The 26,744-nt window shown below is 38.0% G+C and overlaps 1 protein-coding gene across 2 annotated transcripts; it reads left to right on the plus strand.

Moving 5' to 3' along the window:
* Positions 1-11,485: 11,485 nt before the first annotated feature.
* Positions 11,486-23,269, plus strand: LOC122427624 (elongation factor 1-alpha 1-like). Of its 2 annotated transcripts, XM_043447236.1 has the most exons (3): positions 11,486-12,767; positions 17,077-17,081; positions 23,259-23,269. In XM_043447236.1, exons 1-2 carry the CDS (start codon positions 11,501-11,503, stop codon positions 17,079-17,081), a joined length of 1,272 nt encoding a protein of 423 aa, XP_043303171.1. In that variant the 5' UTR covers positions 11,486-11,500; the 3' UTR covers positions 23,259-23,269. The 2 variants fall into 2 exon arrangements, with proteins under 2 accessions (XP_043303171.1, XP_043303170.1); XM_043447235.1 differs by lacking the exons at positions 17,077-17,081; positions 23,259-23,269 and having other exon boundaries at positions 11,486-13,186.
* Positions 23,270-26,744: the final 3,475 nt, after the last annotated feature.

Raw genomic sequence — 26,744 nt, forward strand, 5'->3', positions numbered from 1 at the left:
ATAATCTAGTGGGAGCTAAATTGTGTGTTTAATCAAAATATTTCAAAGTAACCTACAGTTATAACAGGTAGCTGTCTTATTTTATTTCATGATTATATTAACATGGACAATGCTAAAATATATGTTAATGGTTACATGCATATTAACTTTGTTTTCATTATCAGAAATAACATAAATGTCAGGAGGCTTTTAGTTTTTCCCATTAAGTAATGAAGACAGTAAAGTGAAAGAAATCTTAAATTTATTCAGTTATAAATGTTTTTTCATAAAATATGGATTTGAAAAACTTGGATATTTTATAGCACATATATACTGCCTTGAAGGACAATACATATCTCTTTATTTATTGTAAAGTAAATCGAACCAGGAACCACGCATTATTGAAAAGGGGTTGCTAAATTTTCAAGTTATAGATAATGATCTAAAAACTATTTCATTTATTAGAGTAGATAAAAAGTAAAGCCTATGAAGAGGCCATTAAAGGTGTTTTAAAATATGTATTTTTTTTAACTTTCTCTTGAAAGAATATATAAAACATATTAGTTCAGTTCAGTTGCTCAGTAATGTCCAACTCTTTGTGACTGAATGGACTGCAGCACACCAGGCTTTCCTGTCCATCACCAACTCTCGGAGCTTAGTAAAACTCTAGTCCATTGAGTCAGTGATGCCATCCAACCATCTCATTCTCTGTCGTCCCCTTCTCCTACTTTCAATCTTTCCCAGCATCTGGGTCTTTTCAAATGAGTCAATTCTTCGCATCAGGTGGCCGAAGTATTGGAGTTTCAGCTTCAGCATCAGTCCTTCCAATGAATATTCAGGACTGCTTTCCTTTGGGATTGACTGGTTGGATCTCCTTGCAGTCAAAGGGAATCTCAGGAGTCTTCTCCAACACCACAGTTCAAAAGCATCAATTCTTTTGGGCTCAGCTTTCTTTACAGTCCAACTCTCACATCCATATGTGATTACTGGAAAAACCATAGCCTTGATTATACAGACATTTGTTGGCAAAGTAACGTCTCTGCTTTTTAATATGCTGTCTAGGTTGGTCATAACTTTTCTTCCAAGGAGCAAGCATCTTTTAATTTTATGACTGCAGTTACAATCTGTAGTGATTTTGGAGCCCCCCAAAATAAAATCTCTCACTATATCAGTTGTTTCCCCATTGATGTGTCATGAGGTGATGGGACTGGATGCCATGATCTTAGTTTTCTACATGTTGAGCTTTAAGCCAACTTTTTCACTCTTCTCTTTCACTTACATCAAGTGACTCTTTAGTTCTTCGCTTTCTGCCACAAGGGTCGTGTCCTCTGAAGTTATTGATATTTCCCCCAGCAAACTTGATTCCAGCTTGTGCTTCATCCAGCCCAACATTTTGCATGATGTACTCTGCATAAAAGTTAAATAAGCAGGGTGACATTCTACAGCCTTGACGTACTCTTTTCCTGATTTGGAACCAGTCTGTTGTTCCAAGTCCAGTTCTAACTGTTGTTTCCTGACCTGAATACAGGTTCTCACGAGGAAGGTCAAGAGGTCTGGTAGTCTCATCTCTTTCAGAATTTTCCACAGTTTGTTGTGATCCACAAAGTCAAAGGCTTTGGCATAGTCAATAAAACAGAAGTAGATGTTTTGGGGGGAACTCTGTTGCTTTTTTGATGATCTAACAGATGTTGGCAATTTGATCTCTGGATCCTCTGCCTTTTCTAAATCCAGCTTGAACATCTGGAAGTTCATGGTTCATGTACTGTTGAAGCCTGGCTTGGAGAATTTTGAACATTACTAGCATGTGAGATGAGTGCAATTGTGCAGTAGTTTGAACATTCTTTGGCATTGCCTTTCTTTGGGATTGGAATGAAAACTGATCTTTTCCAGTCCTGGCCCCAGATTTGCTGACATATTGAGTGTAGCACTTTCACAGCATCATCTTTCAGGATTTGAAATAGCTCAAATGGAATTCCATCACCTCCACTAACTTTGTTCATAGTGATGCTTCCTAAGGCCCACTTGACTTCACATTCCAGGATGTCTGGCTCTAGGTGAAGTGATCACACCATCATGGTTATCTAGGTCATGAAGATCTTTTTTGTATAGTTCTGTGTATTTTTGCCTGCTCTTCTTAATATCTTCTTAATACCTTCTTAATATCTTCTCCTTTTGTTAGGTCCATACCGTTTCTGTCCTTTATCGAGCCCATCTTTGCATGAAATGTTCCCTTGGAATCTCTAATTTTCCTGAAGACATCTTTAGTCTTTCCCATTCTATTGTTTTCCTCTATTTCTTCGCACTGATTACTGAGGAAGGCTTTCTTATCTCTCCTTGCTATTTTTGGAACTCTATATTCAAATGGGTATATCTTTCATGTTCTCTTTTGCCTTTAGCTTCTCTTCTTTTTTCAGCTATTTGTAAGGCCTCCTCAGACAACCATTTTGCCTTTTTGCATTTCTTCTTCTTGGGTATAGTCTTGATCACTATGAAGCACCATCCATAGGTCTTCAGGCAGTCCATCAGGTCTAATCCCTTGAATCTCTATGTCCCTTACATTGTATAATCATAAGGGATTTGATTTAGGTCATACCTGAATGGTCTAGTGGTTTCCCCTACTTTCTTCAATTTAAATCTGAACTTGCAATAAGGAGTTCATGATCTGAGCCACAGTCAGCTCCCAGTCTTGTTTTTGCTAACTGTATAGAGCTTCTCCATCTTTGGCTGCAAAAAATATAATCAATCCGATTTTGGTGTTGACCATCTGGTGATGTCCACATGTAGAGTCTTCTCTTGTGTTGTTGGAAGAGGGTGTTTGCTATGACCAATGTGTTCTCTTGGCAAACCTCTGCTATCTTTGACCTGCTTTGTTTTGTACTCCAAGGCCAAATTTGCCTGTTACTCCAGGTAGCTCTTGACTTCCTACTTTTGCAGTCCAGTCCCCTATAATGAAGGGGACATCTATTTTGGTGTTAGTTCTAGAAGGTTTTGTAGGTCTTCATAGAACCATTTGACTTCAGTGTCTTCAGCTTTACTGGTTGATGCTGTAAAGAGCAATATTGCATTAGGAACCTGGAATGTTAGATCCATGGATCAAGGCAAATTGGAAGTGATCAACCAGGAGATGGCAAGAGTTAACATTGACATTTTAGGAAGCACCAAAATAAAATGGACTGGAATGGGTGAGTTTAACTCAGAACACCATTATACCTCCTACTGTGTGCAAGAATCCCTTAGAAGAAGTGGAGTAGCCATCATAGTCAACAAAAGAATCCAAAATATAAAAAAGAGAATTTCACAAACCTGATGTGCACAGCCTGATTATCACAAATGAATACAACCTGTAACCACCACCAAAGTTAGAAATGGAACATTATCACTAGCTCTCTAAAATGTTCTGTTCCAAAGTCTGTCCTGCCCTACTGAAGGTAATCACTTTTCTGACTTCTAACTCCATACATTAGATTAAATATTATTGCCTTTTTTAAACATGGAATTGTACCTTTTTTTTTTTTTTGGTTGCACTGCTTTTGTACTAGCTTCTATTTATTTGTGAAGTCCAAGTTGCTGTATATAGCAGCAATTCCTTCATATTTGTTGATGCATATTAATCCTGTAAATGAATATATATTTATTTACTCATTTTTTGATGGGCATATAAATGCTATATACTGATGTATGCCCCCCATCATATACTGAAGCCCTAACCGTTCACTGTCTGAAGATAGGATCTTAGGAGGCAATCAAGGTTAAGTGAAGTCATTAAGGGTAGCACCCTTAATCTGATAGGACTGTCACCTGATAGAGGAAGATATTTCTGTCTCTGTCTGTTACTCTATCTGCCAAGTGAGAACACAGCACAAAAAGAGCCACATGGAAGCCAGGAAAAGTCTTGCCAGAAACCAAATCCTTCGAAAACATTGATCCTGGACTATCTAGCTTCCACAACTCTGAGAAATTAAATTTTAGTTTTAAACAGCTTAAACGTTACCTAGCCTATGTTATTTTATTATTGCAACATGAGGAGCAAACTAAAACAGACATACAGATTGCTTTTAACTGGGGGCTATTCAGAACAATTATTTTATTTGCAGCATTCTTGTACATTCTTCTGCTTTGGAACACATATGCATAATTTCTGTTGTGTATATTTCAGAGGGTATATGTATGTTCAAATTGAATAGATAATTATTGTTTTTCAGTAGGTAAATCATGTCTGACTCTGCAACCCCATGGACTGCAGAATGCCAGGCTCCTCTGTCCTTTACTATCTTTCAGAGTTTGCTAGATTCATGTCCTTTGAGTTGGTGATGCTATCTAACCATCGCTTACTTTGCCACTCTCTTGATAATAAGGGTTTCAAAAAGGTTAGATTTTTAAACCCTCACCATCTATGACTGTTGACAGTTACAATTGATCTACATTCTAATTGCAACTTGTTACTGGAAATCTCTATAGTTTCAACTGTTTTGGTTTGTATATTCTTATGTCTTCAATGACATAGTGTGGAACACTTTTTCATGACTATTGGCTATTTGGATGTCATTTTACATGAGGAATCTCTTGAGTCTTTTAACATGTTTTCCCTATTAAATTGTCTTTTTCTGAATAATTTATAGTAGATTTTAACATCCTAATTTCTTGACAAATGATATCTTTCCTAAAGGTTTTCCGATGTAACCTCATATATTTTAAAGTAATGACCTTTAAAGTAAGTACTAACAACTCCTGGTATTTCCTTTTGTGTACAGTGATGGCATTAAAAAGAAAAAAAAGTGTGCTCATTTGAGAAACTACAAAGGCCAACAGTATCCTTAAAATGGAGAAAATTTTCTTTATTTAGCAAAGTCTAATGTGATGGATAGAGGTTCTGTATCTACACACAGTTGGGAAACCTGTGAGGTTTAGTTACACATCTGCTATTTTATAAAAGGAGACACTGTTTCCCAGGACTCATTTATTGGACTTATACAGTCATTGTTTGCAAAATCTTATCTTGCAGTGCTTAGTAGGAATCTCTTTTACTGGCATAACAGTTATCAACTCTTTGAGAGAGAGATAAGGTCTTAAATAGAATTCTATTATGAACATTTTGTAATGAAATGGGATTAGGATATGACATTTTCTCTAGTAAAGTTTATTAATGTATCAGAAGTTAAGTCTGGAACCCTAAGTCCTAAGTTGGAACTTTGGGACGTGCTTTTGCTTTTACTTTTTTCCCCCAGAAAATGGAAATGCCACTCAGAAAGAATAGAGAGATAGGAGTTTATTTAGTGCCAAACTTACCTGGGTCCTATCCATAGCTATATGATTCAATGAAAGTCTTGCCATAATCATTACAGATGCTCCTGAAAATAGGACCCATTTTTGCTGAGTTCTCATTTTGAAAGATAAGATTGTGGGTAGAAAACTATGCAAAATTTTCAAAATTATATGAATTATTGTTGTAGGCTGGAATTGAGAGTGACAAAAGATTTTCCTGTTTTTAGCCTGAAGGCTGAAATTTACAAAAATTTTAAACACTGCAGAATTCTTTTGAAGGCACTTCTGATTAATTTAAACTCAGCATAGAGATGTTTAATTATTTTCTTCCTAAAATTGTCACTAACAGTATTACATACTTTGTAAAGATGACAACTGGATTGAGGACAAAGGAAATGATTTCACTCTGTCTCAATTTAAAGTCTTAGATGTGCTGGTATTTCTTGACCCAAGATGAATCAATTTCTGACAAGATGAGCTAGAAGAAATCTAATTTTGTTTACCAAAATTTATCTTTGATATATATATACCTTTGATATATATATCTTTATATATATATCACACAGAAAGCTGAAATGACTGAATTTTAAATGATTATTATTCACAATGTCTAGTCAAAAACCCTAACATAATTCAGCTTCAAATTCCATCCAAATTATGGAACCTAAATTCATTTTAAACTAAAGACAATAGTATTTTGTGTTCTAGCAAGACTTTTATTGATTTTCTCATGGATTATCTAATAAGGTATTCATGAAAAAGTGACAGTGTCTTCATAATGGTTACTTTATATTAGGAAAATGATTTCTATATTCAACAAAATAAGTTGAACCATAGTAGGCCTATATGTTCACGTGTAAATTTCATTAGGAAGGTCCATTACATCAGTTATACTGAATGAACATAGTAAAAGAGTATTTAAAATCTGTAGAGTGAAGAAAGAATAATTGTACTTTTTGCATGGAAAAATTTACACTATTGATTTGATTCTAGAGACATATCATTGCACAAGATTTTTAAGGTTCTGTAAGACCATTTACAAAAGATATTGTAAGCAAGACTTATAAGTAGGACCTTTGGTATTTTAATAATGGAAAAATAATAGGTGAGATCAAAAATACTGTCAAATCTTGAGATATGATATTAATGCAAATGGTATCACTTAGTGTGGACTTAGGATATCATTTTATATGGGAAATGTTACAAGGAAAAAAGTATGTATACTTTGTATATCCTGATCTAATGAGAAAGTATACATATAGTCCAATTAATTTGCCTTTGGGATTTTTAAATTATTTTAGGCACAAGGTCAAAGCTATGAATCCAGAATTCATTCCTGCCAAGAGTTTACCTATTCCCTGTTCCCTTCATCAAGATGAATGACTTTTTGAAAACTAACCTACAGAATGCAATAAACCTCCAAACCTCTGATTGTTTCCTGCCCCACTGTATTCTGAGAATTGCTGTCACTAAATAGAGGTAGCAAGATGACTAAAGACGAAAACAAAGGGTGGAGTAATGCTATTTTGAAACTTTAGCCCTCATGATAAAGAAGCATCACCATGCAAGATGTTGTTAATTTTCAGTCACTAACTCGTATCTGGCTCTTCGGGACCCCATGGACTTCAGCATGCTAGGCTCCTCTGCCTCCACTATTCCCAGAGTTTGCTCAAATTCATGTCCACTGAGTTGGTGATGCTGTTTAATAACAATCTCTTCCTCTACCTCCCCTTTCTCTTTTTCCTTCATTCTTTCCCAGCATCAGAGTCTTTTCCAAAGAGTCGGCTCTTCACACCAGGTGGCCAAAGTACTGGAGCTTCAGCTTCAGCATCAGCCAAATCAACAAATCAATTTCTTTTAGAATTGACTGGTTTGAACTCCTTGCAGTGCAAGAGACTCTCAGGAGTCTTCTGCAGCACTACATTTCAAAAGCATCAATCCTTGGGCACTGAGCCTTCTTTATGAACCAACTCTCACATATGTACATGACTACTGGAAAAACTGTATCTTTTTTTTTTTTAATGGACCTTTGTGGCTAGTGTTTTGAAAGTGATGTCTTGGCTTTTTAATATGCTTTTAGGTTTGCCATAAGTTTCCTTTCAAGAAACAATCATCTTTAATTTCATGGCTGCAGTTACTATCCACAGTGATTTTTGAAGTCCAAGAAAATAAAATCTGTCACTGCTTCCACTTTTTCTTCTTCTATTTGACATGAAGTGATGGGACCAGGCACCATGATCTTAATTTTTTGAATGTTGAGTTTTAAGCAAGCTCTCCTCTTTCACCTTCATGAATACACTATTTAGTTCCTCTTCACTTTCTGCCATTAAAGTGGTATCATCTGCATATCTGAGATTGATGCTATTTCCCCCAGCAGTCTTGATTCCAACTTGTGATTCATCCAACCAGAACGATGTAGAGACATTACTTTGCCAGCAAAGGTCCGTCTAGTCAAAGCTATGGTTTTTACAGTATGGATGTGAGAATTGGACTATAAAGAAAGCTGAGCTCTGAAGAATTGATACTTTTGAACCGTAATGTTGGAGAAGACTCTTGAGAGTCCTTTGGACTGCAAGGAGATCCAACCAGTCCATCCTAAAGGAAATCAGTCCTGAATATTCATTGGAAGGACTGACCCTGAGGCTGAAATGCCAATACTTTGACCACCCTATGTGAAGAACTGACTCATTTGAAAAGACCCTGATGCTGGGAAAAATTGAAGGCGGGAGGAGAAGGGTATGACAGAGGATCAGATGGTTAGATGGCATCATGGACTCAAGGGACATGAGTTTGAGTAAACTCAGGGAGTTGGTGATGGACAGGGAAGCCTGATATGCTGCAGGCCATGGGGTTGCAAAGAGTTGGACACGATTGAGTGACTGAACTGAACTGACTCTGTATAGACATTAAATAAGCAGGGTGACAATATATAGTTGGTCCTACTCCATTCCCAATGTTCAACCAATCAGTTGTTCAATGTCTGATTCTAACTGTTGCTTCTTGACCCACCTACAGGTTTCTCAGGAGAGAGGTAAGGTGGTCTGGTACTCCCATCTCTTGAAGAAGTTTCCACAGTTTGTCATAATCCACACAATCAAAGGCTTTAGCATAATAAATAAAACATAAGTAAATGTTTTTTCTGGAACTCCCTTGCATTCTCCATGATATGGTGCACATTGGCAATTTGATCTCTGATTCCTCTGCCTCTTCAAAGCCCAGCTTGTACATTTGAAAATTCTCAGTTCATGGAAGTTCTCAGTTCATGTACTGCTGAAGACTAGCTTAAATGATTTTGAGCATAAACTTGCTAGCATGTGAAATAATGGCAATTGTACAGTAGTTTGAACATTTTTTTCGAATTGTCCTTCTTTGGGATTGGAATAAAAACTGATCTTTTCCAGTCCTGTGGCCTCTGCTGAGTTTTCCAAATTTGCTGACATATTGCATGCAGCATTTTGACAGATTCATCTTTTAGGATTTTAAATAGCTTGGCTGAAGTTCCATCACCTCCACTAGCTTTATTTGTATGATATTTCCTAAGGTCCACCTGATTTCACACTCCAGGATGGCATGCTCTAGGTGAGTGATCACTCCATCATGGTGATCTGGGTCTTTAAGACCTTTTTTGGGTACTTCTTCTGTGTACTCTTGCCACTTTTTCTTAATCTCTTCTGCTTACTGTTTTTGTCCTTTATTGTGCCCATCTTTGAATGAAATGTCCCCTTGGTATCTCCAGCTTTCTTGAAGAGATCTCTAGTCTTTCCCATCCTATTTTATTCCTCTACTTTTTTGCACTGTTCCTTTAAGAAGGCTTTCTCATCTCTCCCTGCTATTCTCCAGAACTCTGCATTCAGTTGGGTATATCTTTCCCTTTCTCTTTTGACCCCACCATATTCACAAAAATGCTTCTAGTAGTTGGAAGAAACTTCTTGGAAGGTTCTGTTTAGAGTACATGCCAAAAAATTACATGGCATATTTTTAATCAGGATAAAAAATGTACAGCCAATTAGAAGCACAAAAATAATTCCTGAGAGGAAATAAATGAAATAATCTATATAGGGTCAGTTTTCTAAATTTGATGTATGTATTCAAAGTTTTGAACTCTTAAGCCAAAGGAAAATATATGATATATATAAATATAATTAATTTTCTAAATCATGCTGTTCATATATATATATACACACACATATATGTATTTATATGTATATTTTAAGTATTTGCATGTATATAATATGAACTTCCCTGGTGGTTCAGTAGTAAAAGAATCCACCTGCCAATGCAGGAGATGCCTGTTGGATCCCAGGATCAGGAAGATCCCCTGGTGAATGAAATGGCAAACTACTCCAGTATTCTTGCCTACAGTACATGGAGTTGTAAAAGTGTCAGACACAATTCAGCAACTAAACAATAACAACAATACATATAATATGTTGCATCATAAGCGTTTTGATGATAAACTATAGCTCATGGAAGAGAGAAGAACCTTTTGTTGTAGTTTGTCATAACTTTAAAAGAGACTACTCAGAAAGACAGAGATCTTTGCAGCCAATCTGTTAAAAGGAACAGTTCTGGAGAGGATCAAGAGCAAGTCTCCTCCTGTCAGGGGAAAACTAGAGGCAGAGCTAGTCATTTCAGGAAGTCTCAGAATAGCCTAGATTTTAAAAATGTAGCAAAATAGATCTCAAATAATTTGTGTCCAAGAGAGAAATTTCAGATCTATCATGAAAAAGTTTTCAGTATCAATAGCATTTATCCTCTTTAAAACTAAGATTGATTATCTTCTTTTTTGAGTGAATGAAAGTTTGGGGTGTTTTCCTGCAAGATGAATCTCAAAGAACAGAGATTAAAAGATAATATGCATAACTATATCCAGAATAATCATCACTCATATCACAGAAGTGCAGATGGCATAGCCTCATCTATAGAGAATTCCTTAGAGTCTATAAAATCTACTACCTAGGAATTAATCTGCTTTAAAACTCCCAAGTACAGAGAAGGGACCTAACACTAAGAAATTCCCATCCAATTAGACATCTCCGGCCCCCTATCTTCCCTACTCTCCTTTTTCAAACTTGAAAGGACTAGAGAATATTTAGGGTGGTTTTTTTTTCCCCCCTAAAATTGGGACAAAAACATCAATCAGGGACAAAGAGAAGAAGCCTATCATACACCCTCTTTTCACCCCAGGACCCTCACTAATTAATGCCATAGTTAAAGGAGAGAAGTTTTAAGTGAATTTTAGACTCTGATTATTATATATAACTGGATACATTAATTTCTTGAATGAAACTGCTTTTGTTTCTTGGAGTGACTAGAAGAGATTTTATTATCTGAGTATCCAGAAAAGTTAGAAGTTCTGCTCAAAAATACAAATCGTGAGAGAGAACTAACCTCACAATAGATTGAGCTTAGATAAGCAATATGAGTAGAGGAGAATAAAGTTTTTCGTTGCTGTTGTTGTAAACCATAATCCCACTTGACACATCCCAGTATTATATGCCTGGATCATTCATCATCTTTGTCTAGCTTGTTATATAGATAGATATGATATGTGCTAATCATTCTTTCAAAATACTAAATAACTTCCTTCATATTACTCAGTAGTATGCTAGGCCCTGGGAAGAGACTAATGAGAAACATGAATATGAATAAAACAGGCATACATAAAATTTAAAGATGTAACTATGACCTTGTCTATAATATAGGGGTTTGACTTTCTTCTTGTTGGTTACTGAAGGCATCCTTAAGAAAGTGACACATAAGCTGACAGCTGAGGTTAAGGAAGTAAAAAATGAAAATTTAGGGTAGAATGGAAAGCATTTGTAAAGCTCATGTAGTGGTAGGAAACACAGAGAACACGAGGAACTAGGGGAAGATCCTAGTTGGCAAAAGTAGAGAAGTGGAGGAGTCTCGGCACCTGAAGCCTCCCTGGAAGCAGGCTGAACCTTTTAGGTCTTCGCGTTCCCAGTGCAGAAGCTGGCTCCTAAGTAAAGGGCTCTGGGAAGTCACTGAGAAGTACCGATCACACAACTTCACATAACCATGCTATGTTCCTCATGTACAAGTGAGATGACTGTCAGGTGTGGGAACTAAAAGTAAAATTAAATTCAAAAATCTTCCTTTGTCAAGAGTGTCTTTTTCCTTACCTGTTAATTAGATTAAAGAGATGATCTCAAACTGCATCATGGCTTTTTTTTCCGCAACGGGTTTGCCGCCAGGACACAGGTGTCGTGAAAACCACCATTAAACCTAAGCCAAAATGGGAAAGGAGAAGACCCACATCAACATCGTTGTCATTGGGCACACAGATTCAGGGAAGTCTACGACGACTGGCCATCTGATCTACAAATGTGGCGGGATCGACAAGAGAACAATTGAGAGGTTCGAGAAGGAGGCTGCCGAGATGGGGAAGGGCTCCTTCAAATATGCCTGGGTCTTGGACAAACTGAAAGCTGAACGTGAGCGTAGTATCACCATTGATATCTCCCTGTGGAAATTTGAGACCAGCAAGTACTATGTTACCATCATTGATGCCCCAGGACACAGAGACTTCATCAAAAACATGATTACAGGCACATCCCAGGCTGACCGTGCTGTCCTGATTGTTGCTGCTGGTGTTCGTGAATTTGAAGCCGGTATCTCCAAGAACGGGCAGACCCGTGAGCATGCCCTTCTGGCTTACACTCTGGGTGTGAAACAACTAATTGTTGGAGTTAACAAAATGGATTCCACTGAGCCACCCTATAGCCAGAAGAGATATGAGGAAATTGTTAAGGAAGTCAGCACCTACATTAAGAAAATTGGCTACAACCCCGACACAGTAGCATTTGTGCCAATTTCTGGCTGGAATGGTGACAACATGCTGGAGCCAAGTGCTAACATGCCAAGGTTCAAGGGATGGAAAGTCACCCGCAAGGACGGCAATGCCAGTGGAACCACCCTGCTTGAAGCTCTGGATTGCATCCTGCCACCAACTCGCCCAACTGACAAACCCTTGCGTTTGCCTCTCCAGGATGTCTATAAAATTGGTGGTATTGGCACTGTCCCTATGGGTCGCGTGGAGACTGGTGTTCTCAAACCTGGCATGGTGGTCACCTTTGCTCCAGTCAATGTAACAACTGAAGTGAAGTCTGTAGAAATGCACCATGAAGCATTGAGTGAAGCCCTTCCTGGGGACAATGTGGGCTTCAATGTCAAGAACATGTCTGTCAAAGATGTCCGTTGTGGCAATGTGGCTGGTGACAGCAAAAATGATCCACCCATGGAAGCTGCTGGCTTCATAGCTCAGGTGATTATTTTGAACCATCCAGGCCAAATCAGTGCTGGATATGCACCTGTGCTGGATTGTCACACAGCTCACATCGCTTGCAAGTTTGCTGAGCTAAAGGAGAAGATTGATCGTCGTTCTGGGAAAAAGCTGGAAGATGGCCCTAAATTCTTGAAATCTGGTGACGCTGCCATTGTTGATATGGTCCCTGGCAAGCCCATGTGTGTTGAGAGCTTCTCTGATTATCCTCCCCTGGGCCGTTTTGCTGTGCGTGACATGAGACAGACGGTCGCTGTGGGTGTCATCAAGGCAGTGGACAAGAAGGCAGCTGGAGCTGGCAAGGTCACCAAGTCTGCCCAGAAAGCTCAGAAGGCTAACTGAATATTATCCCCAATACCTGCCACCCCAGTCTTAATCAGTGGTGGAAGAACGGTCTCAGAACTGTTTGTCTCAATTGGCCATTTAAGTTTAATAGTAAAAGACTGGTTAATGATAACAATGCATCATAAAACCTTCAGAAGGAAAGGAGAATGTTTTTGTGGACCATATGTTTTGTGTGTGGCAGTTTAAGTTATTAGTTTTTAAAATCAGTACTTTTTAATGAAAACAACTTGACCAAAAATCTGTCACAGAATTTGAGACTCATTAAAAAAAGTTTAATGAGAAAAAAAAAAAAACTGCATCATGTTCAAAGACCTTTCTAGTTTCACCCACTTCGGCAAACATGACTCTAAACAATGGCACGTTAGAAATGAGATTACCATTTCTATTGTGCAAAAGCTGTATGTCAGTCCCTATATTTTTTGTATTGTCTAGCTTCCATCTACCCAAGTGGTATAAAAAATTAAGGAATACTTAGTTTCACAAAGAGGAAGAAAGAGAAAATGTGAATATTTTCTATTTTTCCTCTTTGTTTTTATTTAAAAAATATTCTTTAAAACGGTGGGCTAGAATTTATTGAACTTTTGAAAGGAAAAAGGGAATGATATGATTTGTAGAACTTTGGAGATTTATCAAATGAGGAAGGAGATAGTTGAAGAGTAGAAAGAAAATGTTGGTTGTCTAAGATGTTTACAGAGAATATCCTTAGAATTCAGGGATACTTGCGTCAAATACATTGGTAGTTAGGGAGCTGCTAAAAATAGATTACTATTGTCAGTAGGAAAAAGAAAACTCTATTGCCCTCGATGTGACCTTAAACCTACTAATTTTTGTTTAATCTATGTAATCAAACTTTTAAATTTTCACTACTTATTTGAGGCATATATAATCTGTACAAGCTTAGGACATGTTAAATCTTTGAGATTCTCATTTCACATTGCTTAGAGAGAAAAAATCTTATAGAAAGAAGGTTCCTAATTCACTGTTAGAAATAAATCAACAAACTCAATTAAATTTTCTAGACATAATCCGTGGTAATGATATAACACAGTTTTGTGAGTGTGATTCATTTCTCATAATAATAAAAACCCAGTGAACATATATATGGTGCGTGATAAAGTTGGTTAGACAGGTATATTTTGATTATCTAGTAATAAGACAGCATTCAAATTCTCAAACACTTATATTTTCAGAGAAAGTGATTGGATCCTGATGACTTTGAGAACCTACCCCTCTGGAGAAGTCTCCCATTATTTAGTGACACAAGACCCCTAAGATTCATATAAGTGAGACAAGTTTTATTGCCTTCATAATATTATTACCCACCGAAGAAACTGCATCGTATATAAAAGTGGACATTTTAATGTATATATTATAAAATTAATGTATGCTGTATATACACACATGTTAAGTATTGAAAACATCCCATACTAATCTCTAACAGTGCATAACATGATAGTGTTTTTAATAAGTTTTTTTTAATTAAATCAAATGAAGTATTTCATTGGTAATCACTACATAGTTTGTTGGATTCAAAGAAATAATCCAATATATAGCTTAGGGGAAATGAGCCTGTAAAGATAAAATTCTGGAAGGAAGTTGGCTTACTCTTGCCCACTTAGAATAACATAATTTTGATTATAAGTGACAAAGGATTCACCCTACTGAGATTCTTGAATGAGAATATTAAAACCTTGAATTTAATCAAAATGACAAAAAGATTTATCAAACCGGAAATAAAAAGCATTTTAAAAGAATTATTATTCATTGAAATTCTGATACCCACTTCTAATTCATTCTCATTGGAGATTTGGTAGTGACCATTGCCCAATATGATTTCCTTTAGTCACTTAAACTAAAAGGAAATAATTTTAGTCACTAATATCTGCCATTCTTCCAACTCTTTTAGTACTTTTAGTCACTTGGCATCTTTCCCCATTTCTGTTGTACTGAGATATCACAGTCATACTTACAGGGCCCTTAGAAAGGCTAAGTTTATCTTCTAAACTGAATTTTAAACCAATAAATTTACATATTGAAAATTTCTTCCTACACACAAATGCTGTGAAATGCTGATTGCCTATTTTATGTTGGGCTTCACTGGTGGCTCAGAGGGTAAAGTGTCTACCTACAATGCGGGAGACCTGGGTTCAATCCCTGGTTCAGGAAGATCCCCTCGAGAAGGAAATGGCAACCCACTCCAGTACTCTTGCCTGGAGAATCCCATGGACAGAAGAGCCTGGTAGGCTACAGTCCATGGGGTTGCAAAGAGACAGACATGACTGAGCACCTTGCTTTCTTTCTTTTATGTTAACTGAAGTAGCTGTCTAATCCTGGAGTTCTTTTATTTTGTATTTCCTGGAGTTCTATGTTTCTAATCCTGGAGTTGTGGTATCTTTTTACCTGAATGCATTGAGTATGAGTTTTCTTGGCTTTTTATTTTCAACCAACTTTGGTAGTATTTTCTTCATGCTCTGAATTAGAACCAAAAATGTGTTGAATTTCTCTACTATTTATAGTAGAGATTGCTGATTGTGCACCAAAAAAAAAATTCTTCTCTTCCTTAACAGATATCATTGAGGATTAGTTCAGCACATAGCCATCTCTCTGAAGCCTATAAAATTCTGCCCAATGGGAAGTAAACAGAGACAATACATAACACTATCAGATTATGCCCCCAAGGATGAATGCAGCATTTACACCTTTGTCATTTTCTCCTTCTGAATTTACTATACAGGCTTTCACTAAAAAATAATTTTAGTTCTTTTTTAATTGCCTTTTTTTAAAGTTTATTTTTACCAATTGTATTACTCCTATGTATTTCTCTGGTGGCTCAGCAGTAGAGAATCTGTCTGCAATGCAGGAGAGGCAGGTTGGATCCCGGGTTTGGGAAGATCCCCTGGAGAAGGGCATGGCAACCCGCTCTAGTATTCTTGCTTGGAAAATCTCATGGACAGAGAAAACTGGCTGGCTACAGTCCATGGGGTCCCAAAGAGACAGACGTGAATGAAGCAGCTGAGCACATTACTCCTAAATCCTTCCTCGCCAACTTTTTCTCCTTTTCTAACAGGTTATGCAGACAAAACTTTGGAGACTATTTCTACTGTAATTCTTTCAATACATCTCATTCATCAGTTTTGGAACTGGTCTAATCTAAGTTTTCTACCAGTCCTCTGACCAAATGTATCCTTCTGATCTAAACCAAAACATACCAAAGAGATTAATACATTATTATGTTCTGTTACACAAATTTCTATGATAGTTGTTTTAATATGCTAGGGTTGGTATAACAAAATACCAGAGGCTGGAGGCTAAGGTGTGTTCAATCACTCAGTTGTGTTTGACTCTGCGATGCCATGGACTATAGCTTGCCAGGCTCCTCTGTCCATGGGATTCTCCAGGCAAGAATACTGGAGTGAGTTGCCATTTCCTCCTCCAGGGGATCTTCTGACCCAAGGATTGAATCTGTGTCTCCTAAATTGACAGGCGGATTCTTTACCAACTGCACCACCTGCGTGGGTCAAACAATAGAAATTTATTTTATTTCAGTTCAGAGCCTAGAAATCTAAGATCAAGGTGTCTGCAGGTTTGGTTTATCTTGTGGTCTTTCTCTTTGACTTGCAAATTCACCTTCTCGCCCTGCCCTGACCTTGCATTGGCCTGTCCTTTGTGCATAAGCATTTCTGATATCTCAGTGTGTGTAAAGATTTCCTGTTCTTATAAGGACACCATTCATGTTGGATTAAAGCCCACCGTATTTCTCATTTTAACGTGAGTACCTCTTTATACGCTGGCTCTATCTACAAATAAAGTCACATTCCAATGTACTGAAAATTAGGACCCCAAGACATGAATTTTTGGGGACCCAGTTCAACCTGAAGAGTAATCAATTAGGGTCACTTTTCACAGCAAGAGAAACAATCTTGGGCACATATAAACAAGTGTGCATTTAATAGAAAATAATAATGAATCCAAAGTGTGTATAGGAAAACTAGAGAGCCTATTCTAACAATGATCAGACCCAAAGGATTTCTGAAGAGTTAGAGAATAGGTAAGTATTTTAATAGAAATATTTAAAAGAATATTTAATTGGTGGTTAAGTGGTTGAGTACCACCACTGGTATTAATGACCCAGGTATTTCATTTTTGTATTGATATTCAAGAAGAAAATGTGTTTCTTTGTGTAGGCTAGGTTTCATTCTTACTACTTGGCACTGCTGGGATGCTAAGAGAAAAAATCAAATATTAAAAAGGTTTTCAAATATGCATGTAGGTTTCAAAGGTGATAGAGCAAATGCCTGCAATATTCATTTGATTCAGTAAATGGCCTAAATTTCAAGAAAAATAAATTATCAGTGATTAATTTAAGCAAAAGAGAGATTTATTGTAAGATATTGGTGGTGTCTTCAGAAAAATTGACACAGCTAGGGAAATAGTGCACTAGGGAAATTAGGCACTATGCAGCCAGAATTACAGCCAAATTGCACTTTAGAATTGTTTCAGTAAATATCCAGCTACTGCCCCTGGTGATGCCTAGACACATCATCTTGTACTACTAATGCCACAGTAAGACGTGTATGTCAATCTCATCATTTCTGCGACTGCTCTGAAAAGGGGATGTCTTCTACACAGCTGTCTCTGTGAACCATCAATATGTACTTTTCTTGGGTTCTGGCTCTTGGTTTCACCAGATCATGAATCAAAATTCAAGGGCATTGTTCTGATTGGCTGAATATACTCCTGCCTAAAGTGGTTTCTAGTATGTTTATATTAATATTTTAAAGAGGGAGGCAAGGTGAATAGGCCCTGTCATCTCCATGACCAATAAGTTAAGAAATTTCTCAATTGTAATTAGGGAATTTATGTGAAGCAACAGTCAAAAAGTTAAAAACAATCACTATATGATTATAGCAATACCCAATAAAAGACTTAATTTCACACACACACACACAAATGAGATTTCCTTAGGAAAAATGAATAAATATTGGCAATTAGAAAGTGTCAACAATGCATTCTTTAAAAGTGTCAAATGTATACACAATGAATTACAATTCTGCTGTGAAAAATAAGGAAATTTTGAAATACGGGACAGCAAGAATGATCCTTGAGAATATTATAGTAAGTGAAATAAGCCAGGAGGGCCAATACTGCATGATTCCACTTATATGAGTTATCTAAAATAATCAAATTCATAGAATCAAAGAGTGCAGTGATGGCTGCCAGAAGCTAATGGGAAGCAGGAAATGGGAAATGACTAGTCAGCAGGCATAAAGTTTCAGTAAAGCAAGATGGATAGATTCTATAGATCTGCTGTAAAATATTGTTCTTTTTGTCAACAATAATATATTGTACACTTATACATTTAAGAGGGTTGATGTCATGTTAAGTGTTCTTTCCACAATAAATTAAAATAAAATAAAAATAAATTGCTCAGCTATCACATTGAAAAACATAAAGACTATGCTTTCACCTCCACCAGGAAATGCTAAAGCTATTGAAGAGAACAGAGTTTGAATAGAGATATTTTCTGCAGACCAGAAACAGATCTTTTAAATTCCTCTGAGCTGGAAAGTGTAAAAAGTTCAATAATTTCAGAAAAAAAACAGCATTTTGTTCTTTGATTGTGGCAGCTCTCCAAGGGAGGAAGCAACATTTTAGAGAATAAATGACCAAATAATGCATCTGAGAGGGAAGAAGCACAAGCATAAGACAAGGTTACCAAAATCATTCAATTTCCTGTGTCCCAAACTTGAATGAAAACATCAGAATGAGTAGACCTCAGGGACCCATGCCAGGAGACACTGTTTGTCTATCTCAGTGATAACCACACTGAGCTAGCAAAGGACTTTCACAAATAGCCTGTACTTTGTGAAATCCCAACAATTTCACACATCAGTACAAGAGGAAGTTAGAGTATCATGAGTTTTCAAATTTCCACCAGTCTGTTAGGATGTAGGCTGTGAAACAAAATTAATCCAACTTATTGAGACCCAAAAAATGAGAAATTCCTTGAGCACAAGTTTGCTGACTGTGATGTTATAAATACCCCAAGACTGAAGCTCTCAGTTTTATTTCTAATCAAAGGAAATGATTCATGCTTCTATTCAATTGAATAAGCTATATGTAGTGTAGGGACTGCATCTTTCAACATACCAGATACAGCTCCAGGAGACAACTGAGGATAGCTCTGGTAGGCTGTAACCGATGAACTTTGGGTTTGGCTGTGTGACTTGTTTTGACCGGTGAGACCTGGAAAAGAAGCAAACTGCAAAGTGCTTATGCTTTAGGGTTTGTTCTCTCTTGCTCCTCTGAAACCTGGGACCGCCCTGTGAAAATGGCTGGTATATCCTACTGGAGGATGAAACCACATTGAGCAGAGGAGTACCAACCAAGGGAGGCCTGTCCGCATCTGCTTAGACACATAAATGTGGCCACCTTTCATCACCTGGGCTACTTTGCCCAAACTAGGAAAACTGCTGAAACTGGGAGAACCACTTAGCCAACCCACAGAGAATGATGTATCACTGTTGGTCCAAGCCGTATAATTTGTCTTTATGTAGCAAAGCTACCTGATGCATTTTCTAGAAAGGATGGTTAATTATCGAGAGTGTATCATTTTATTCTTAAGCATCCGGGTGTGGATGGTAAATTACATGGATAACATAACTAAGAAACAAGAACTGCTCTCTCAAGGTACAATCAGAAGTGACATGTTCTAGTGTAGTTTGTGAAGTTCATATGTGAAGCTCCTCGTTTCTTCATGAATTAAGAACTAATTAGGAAATAAATACAGAAATCAGACAGATAAAAATAAGTATATCAGCTTCATCATTGGTAAAGTCTTTTAGAAAATGTGGCTTATGAGTTTGAAATGAATGAGCTGGCTAACTCTTCACCTCGAAATTAAATGTACCCACCCTGCCAGAGGTAGAGTAGGAAGACTACATAATCACAAGGCTATAAAATAAGTCAAAATAAAATAACAGCAGGTGCCAAGAACAAAGACCACATCACCCAATATTTGAAAAATGAATGCCTTATTGCTTCACAAATTGTTTTTTTTTTGAGATATTTGCCAGTGTATTTGGGGAGAAGCTCCAAGAACAAGTTGAGAAGCTGCTGTCCTGCTATGAAACTGGAGAGATTTTATGAAAGAATCTGGATGTCATGAAGGAGGCAAAGGTTTGGCAGGAGAAGTGGCTGCTGAGATTACTAGGAAGCTGGAAAATTAAGAGAAGAAATACTTGAAGAAGGAAAAAAAAAAAGAACTGGCCGTATTTGCGTTGGCATTTTCAGGAAACAGCAGTAGTACCCTGGAGGAATGTGGGGACAAGTGAAAGACCCCTAAAGAAGAGAAAACAAACCCCCCAGGAGGCTACTCTGAAAAACGAAATGGAAGACTCATCTGTCTCCTTCTCCAAGCCCAAGAAAAAGAAATGTTTTTCCAAGAGGGAGCTGGTTAGTAGTGATCTTGAAGAGACAGCTGGCAGTGGAAGTCCTTCCAAGAGAAACAAATCTTTCCCCAGAGTGGAACCAGTTGGTGACAGTGAAGAGTCAGGAAACTGGAGAGTCCCCAAGAAAAAGAGGACATGCTCTTCCAAGGAGGAGCCACTCAGCAGTAGACCTGAAGAGTCTGCTGCCAGCCAGAACGGTGGACCCAAGAAGAAGAAACAGCTCCAATAGCTATTCCAGGAAAATTAGAATGGACAAGTTCCTAGTGGGTGTAGCTTGCAGAGATGTTTCCTAACCCATGCCCTGCAAAGGTGCGTGCTAAGTCATTTCAGTCATATCTGACTCTTTTCGATCCCGTGGACTATAGCCTGCCAGCCTCCTCTGTCCACGGGATTCTCCAGGCAAGAATACTGGCGTGGGTTCCATGCCTTCCTCCAGGGGGATCAAACCCATGTCTCCTGCAGCTCCTGCATTGCTAGCAGTTTCTTTGTCACTGAGCAACTGGGAAAGCTGGAACCCATTCCTTATAGCCTGACGAAAATAAACACACACAAAAAGTAATAACAGAGGGCATGTGTAGTTCATGTTTATAATTTGTTATTAAGAAGCAATTAATCTAATTCTAGGCATTGATAGTTCAGTTAAAGGAAATAAAATTATAATAAAAAATTTAAGGATGCTTCTTGGTACATAGTGAATGTTTTATTAAATTACATGTTAGTTATATTATCTTGAAAGGATCTCTTCTTATAAGTAGAGAAAAACTGGAAAGTTCTCTGAAGTTATTTATGAAAAGTCTACTCTTTGCACACATAGAGGTTTCCTCCATGCTGCCACCAATGGTGCATTTACTTTGAAAATCTTAATCTTGCTCCCACAAAAATGGCTGCTTTGATTCTCTACCTGGTCCATGTCACTTGCTCGAACATTGATGAACCTGAAATTTGTTAGTTTACCATTCAGTTCAGTTCAGTTCAGTTGCTCAGTCATGTCCAACCCTTTGCGCCCCATGAACTGCAGCACAGCAGGCCTCCCTGTCCATCAAGAATTCCCAGAGTTTACTCAAATTCATGGCCATCGAGTCGGTGATGCCATCCAACCATCTCATCCTCTGTTGTCCCCTTCTCCTCCTGCCCCTAATCCCTCCCAGCATCAGGGTCTTTTCCATTGAGTCAACTCTTCACATCAGGTGGCCAAAGTATTGGAGTTTCTTTCAGCTTCAGCATCAGTCCTTCCAGTGAACACACAGGACTGATCACCTTTAGGATGAACTGGTTGGATCTCCTTGCAGTCAAAGGGAATCTCAGGAGTCTTCTCCAACACCACAGTTCAAAAGCATCAATTCTTCAGCACTCAGCTTTCTTTATAGTCCAACTCTCACATCCATACATGACTACTGGAAAAACCATAGCCTTGACCAGATGGACCTTTGTTGACAGAATAATGTCCTGTGTTTTAAGATGCTGCCTACGTTGGTCATAACTTTACGTCCAAGGAGTAAGTGTCTTTTAATTTCATGGCTGCAATCACCATCTGCAGTGATTTTGGAACCCAGAAAAATAAAGTCAACCACTATTTCCACTGTTTCCCCATCTATTTGCCATGAAGTGATGAGACCAGATGCCATAATCTTAGTTTTCTGAATGTTGAGCTTTAAGCCAACTTTTTCACTCTCCTCTTTCACTTTCATTAGGAGGCTGTTTAGCTCTTGTTCACTTTCTGCCATAAGGGTGGTGTCATCTGCATATCTGAGGTTTTTGATACTTCCCCCGGCAATCTTGATTCCAGCTTGTGCTTCCTCCAGCCCAGCATTTCTCATGATGTACTCTGCATATAAGTTAAATAAGCAGGGTGACAATATACAGCCTTGACGTACTCCTTTTCCTATTTGGAACCAGTCTGTTGTTCCATGTCCAGTTCTAACTGTTGCTTCCTGACCTGCATACAGGTTTCTCAAGAGGCAGGTCAGGTGGTCTGGTATTCCCTTCTCTTTCAGAATTTTCCAGAGTTTATTGTGATCCACATAGTCAAAGGCTTTGGCATAGTCAATAAGCAGAAATAGATGTTTTTCTGGAACTCTCTTGCTTTTTTGATGATCCAGCGGATGTTGGCAATTTGATCTCTGGTTCCTGTGCCTTTTCTAAAACCAGGAGCGCAGTGGCTGTGACTGCCCACGAGCATGGCGGAGAGGAGCTCTCCCACATTCTAAATAAGGAGCAGTGGCTGCGCTTTGCTGGTGAAGCCATGAAGAGAGACCCTGCGTCCAAGGTAAGAGAGACCCAGATAAGATGGTAGGCACTGAGAGAGGGGATCAGGGGGCAGACAGACTGAAACTACAGTCACGGACAACTAGCCAATCTGATTCACATGGACCACAGCCTTGTCTAACTCAGTGAAACTAAGCCATGCCTTGTGGGGCCACCCAAGATGGAAGGGTCACGGCAGAGAGGTCTGACAAAAATGTGGTCCACTGGAGAAGGGAATGGCAAACCACTTCAATATTCTTGGCTTGAGAACCACATGAACAGTTTGAAAAGGCAAAAAGATAGGACACTGAAAGATGAACTACATAGGTCGGTAGGTGCCCAATATGCTACTGGAGATCAGTGGAGAAATAACTCCAGAAAGAATGAAGGGATGGAGCCAAAGCAAAAACAATACCCAGAAGTGAATGGGACTAGTGATAGAAGCAAGATTCGATGCTGTAAAGAGCAATATTGCATAGGAACCTGGAATGTGAGGTCCATGAATCAAGGCAAATTGGAAGTGGTCAAACAGGAGATGACAAGAGTGAACATCAACATACTAGGAATCAGCAAACTAAGATGGATTGGAATGGGTGAATTTAACTCTGATGACCATTATATCTACTACTGTGGGCAGGAATCCCTTAGAAGAAATGGAGTAGCCCTCATAGTCAACAAAAGAGTCCAAAATGCAGTACTTGGATACAGTCTCAAAAACGACAGAATGATCTCTGTTCATTTCCAAGGCAAACCATTCAGTATCATGGTTATTCAAGTCTATGCCCTGAGCAGTAACACCGAAGAAGAAGCTGAAGTTGAACAGTTCTATGAAGATCTACAAGACCTTCTAGAACTAACACCCAAAAAAAGATCTCCTTTTCATTATAGGGGACTGGAATGCAAAAGTAGGAAGTCAAGAAACACCTGGAGTAACAGGCAAATTTGGCCTTGGATTACAGAATGAAGCAGGGCAACGGCTAATAGAGTTTTGCCAAGAGAACGCACTGGTCATAGCAAACACTCTCTTCCAACAACACAAGAGAAGACTCTACATGTGGACATCTCCAGATGGTCAACACTGAAATCAGATTGATTATATTTTTTGCAGCCAAAGATGGAGAAGCTCTATACAGTCAGCAAAAACAGGACCGGGAGCTGACTAAGGCTCAGATCATGAACTCCTTATTGCCAAATACAGACTTAAATTGAAGAAAGTGGAGAAAACCACTAGACCATTCAGGTATGACCTAAATCAAATCCCTTATGACTATACAGTGGAAGAGTGATAGGTTAAAGGGACTAGATCTGATAGACAGAGTACCTGACGAACTATGGATGGAGGTTCATGACATTGTACAAGAAACAGTGATCAAGACCATCCCCATGGAAAAGAAATGCAAAGAGGCAAAATGGCTGTCTGAGGAGGCCTTACAAATAGCTGTGAAAAGAAGAAAAGCTACAGGCAAAGGAGAAAAGGAAAGATATACCCATTTGAATGCAGAGTTCCAAAGGATAGCAAAGAGAGATAAGAAAGCCTTCCTCAGCAATCAATGCAAAGAAATAGAGGAAAACAATAGACTGGGAAAGACTAGAGATCTCTTTAAGAAAATTAGAGATTCCAAGGGAACATTTCAAATAAAGATGGGCACAATAAAGGACAGAACGGGTATGGACCTAACAGAAACAGAAGATATTAAGAAGAGGTGGCAAGAATACACAGAAAAACTGTACAAAAAAGATCTTCACGACCCAGATAATCACAATGGTGTGATCACTCACCTAGAGCCAGACATCCTAAATGTGAAGTCAAGTGGGCCTTAGAAAGCATCGCTAGGAACTAAGCTAGTGGAGGTGATGGAATTCCAGTTGAGCTGTTTCAAATCCTGAAAGATGGAATTGTGAAAGTGCTGCACTCAATATGGCAGCAAGTCTGGAAAAGTCAGCAGTGTCCACAGACTGGAAAAGGTCAGTATTCATTCCAATCCCAGAGAAAGGCAATGCAAAGTTTGCCATATCCCAAAGTATTTACAACTTCTATGATCATCATGCTGCTAGGACCCCAGGTTATGATTTTCCAAATCTTTATCATGGAAAGAAAAAGAAAAGAAAAATTCATTTGAATATCTAGCCTCACAAGCTTCTGCTCTTTGTTTAAATGTAACAGCCAGCTACTCTCTAGCTTATGCCTTTATCAACTATGTCAATCTATCTTCTAGCACATTATTTGACCAAAATTGTTCTTATAAATTCACCAGACACTTTTGGATCAATAATGCTAATGAATATTTATTATTCTTCATTTTCCTTCGTGTCTAGGCAGAATTCGGTATAGTTGATACCTTCTTCTGTCTTGAACTCATATCTTTGTTATGACTAGTGTTTTTATTTCCTTCTTACACCTGTAGCATCTCCTTTGTGAGTTTATCCTCTTTTGCCTCAGCCTTTAATGTTAAAATTTCTTAAAGTTCCATCATAGGCTATTCCTCTTCTCATCATGCTATGCAACTCCTTCTAACTTATAACTTTACACTGAGAACCCCCAAATTTATACTTCTACTTTAGACCTCTCCATTAAGTTATAACCACCTATTAAATGCATGCTCCCTAGACTCTCTACTTAAAATTTCTCAAAAGCAACTAAGACTCAATATATTCAAAACACCCAAACCCTGCCTTTCTCCATTATTTCAATTCAATAACATCATCCACCCAGGTTTTAATTCAGAAACCCCAAAGTTATATTTGACCTTTATTCTGTACAATATTTAAAACTTATTTCTATTGAATTTACTTAATAAAAAAAATTTTTTTAACTTTGTCACCTTCTCTCCGTGCTTGACTTTCCCTTGACTTCCAATTCCAGCTACAGAATTATGCGAATTATACAAACTCTAACAGCATTGCATTTCTACCTAAGTGTGTTTTTTATTTACAATTTTAAGGGTTTTTTTTTTGTTTTTTTGTTTTGTTTTGTTTTGTTTTTTAATGGCCATGGTAAGCAGAGTTCTAATATGTTCTCCATGATTCCTGTAACTTAGTGTTCATGCCCTCTGTCATGCCTCCTCCTGATTTTAGGGACTTACTACTAGCCAACAGAATAGGATAGACATGAAGAAATTTTGCAGTTGTAATGAAGGTCCAAGTTTATTTTTACTTAATAGAGAAAAAGCAAGTTCTCTATGGCCTGAGTTACTCAGGAGAATCTCCCCCAGAAAAGTGATGTAATCAGTTAAAAGCTCTTAAAAAGAATCAAAGACTATAAGACTCTCCTTGCAGATCTGATGAACTAAAGGGCTGTGTTGAGGTCTATCTGGCAAGGAACTCTGTGCAACCTATAACACTCAAGGGAGGCCTTCAGGCTACAACCAGCAAAACTCCAGAGTCTCTAATGATGCAGCTGTAAGGAAACAAATCCCACCAAAAACTTGGAGAAATTTTCAGGTAGATTCTTTCCTAGTCAAGCTTTCAGATGAGAGTATAGCTAAAAAAAATATTCAGTGTTGGCCTTTGAGAGACACTGAGCAGAGGACCCTGCCAATCTGTACCTGGACTCCTAAGCCACAGAAATTGTGAAATAATAAATGTGTGTCAGGTGGTGAAGTTTTTTTCAAGCAACAGTAGGAAAACAATAAAGTGATTATTTTCATGCCAATGAATTACTTTGAATGGCATAAATTTTGGTACAAAAATAAACAGCCCTCAATTTCAAGAGTTAACAAATTACAAGTGTATCTCCTGCTCAAAAACAGATTCTGACTCACCTATGGTGATTTTCACTTTAGATGTTAACTTCAGTTCAGTTGTTCAGTCAAGTCCAACTATTTGTGATCCCATGGACTACAGCACATCAGGCCACCCTGTCAACCACCAATTCCCAAAGTTGACTTAAACTCATGTCCATTGAATCAGTGATGCCATCCAAACATCTCATCCTCTGTCGTTCCTTTCTCCTCCTGACTTTAATCTTTCCCAGTATCAGACTTTCTTCAAATGAGTCAATTATTCACATCAGGTAGCCAAAATATTGGAGTTCAGCTTCAGCATTAGTCCTTCCAATGAATATTCAGGACTAATCTCCTTTAGGATGAACTGGTTGGATATCCTTGCAGTCCAAGGAACTCACAAGAGTCTTCTCCAACACCACAGTTCAAAAGCAT

Source organism: Cervus canadensis, chromosome 25, assembly GCF_019320065.1.
Source record: "Cervus canadensis isolate Bull #8, Minnesota chromosome 25, ASM1932006v1, whole genome shotgun sequence".
In the NCBI taxonomy this organism is placed as follows: domain Eukaryota; kingdom Metazoa; phylum Chordata; class Mammalia; order Artiodactyla; family Cervidae; genus Cervus; species Cervus canadensis.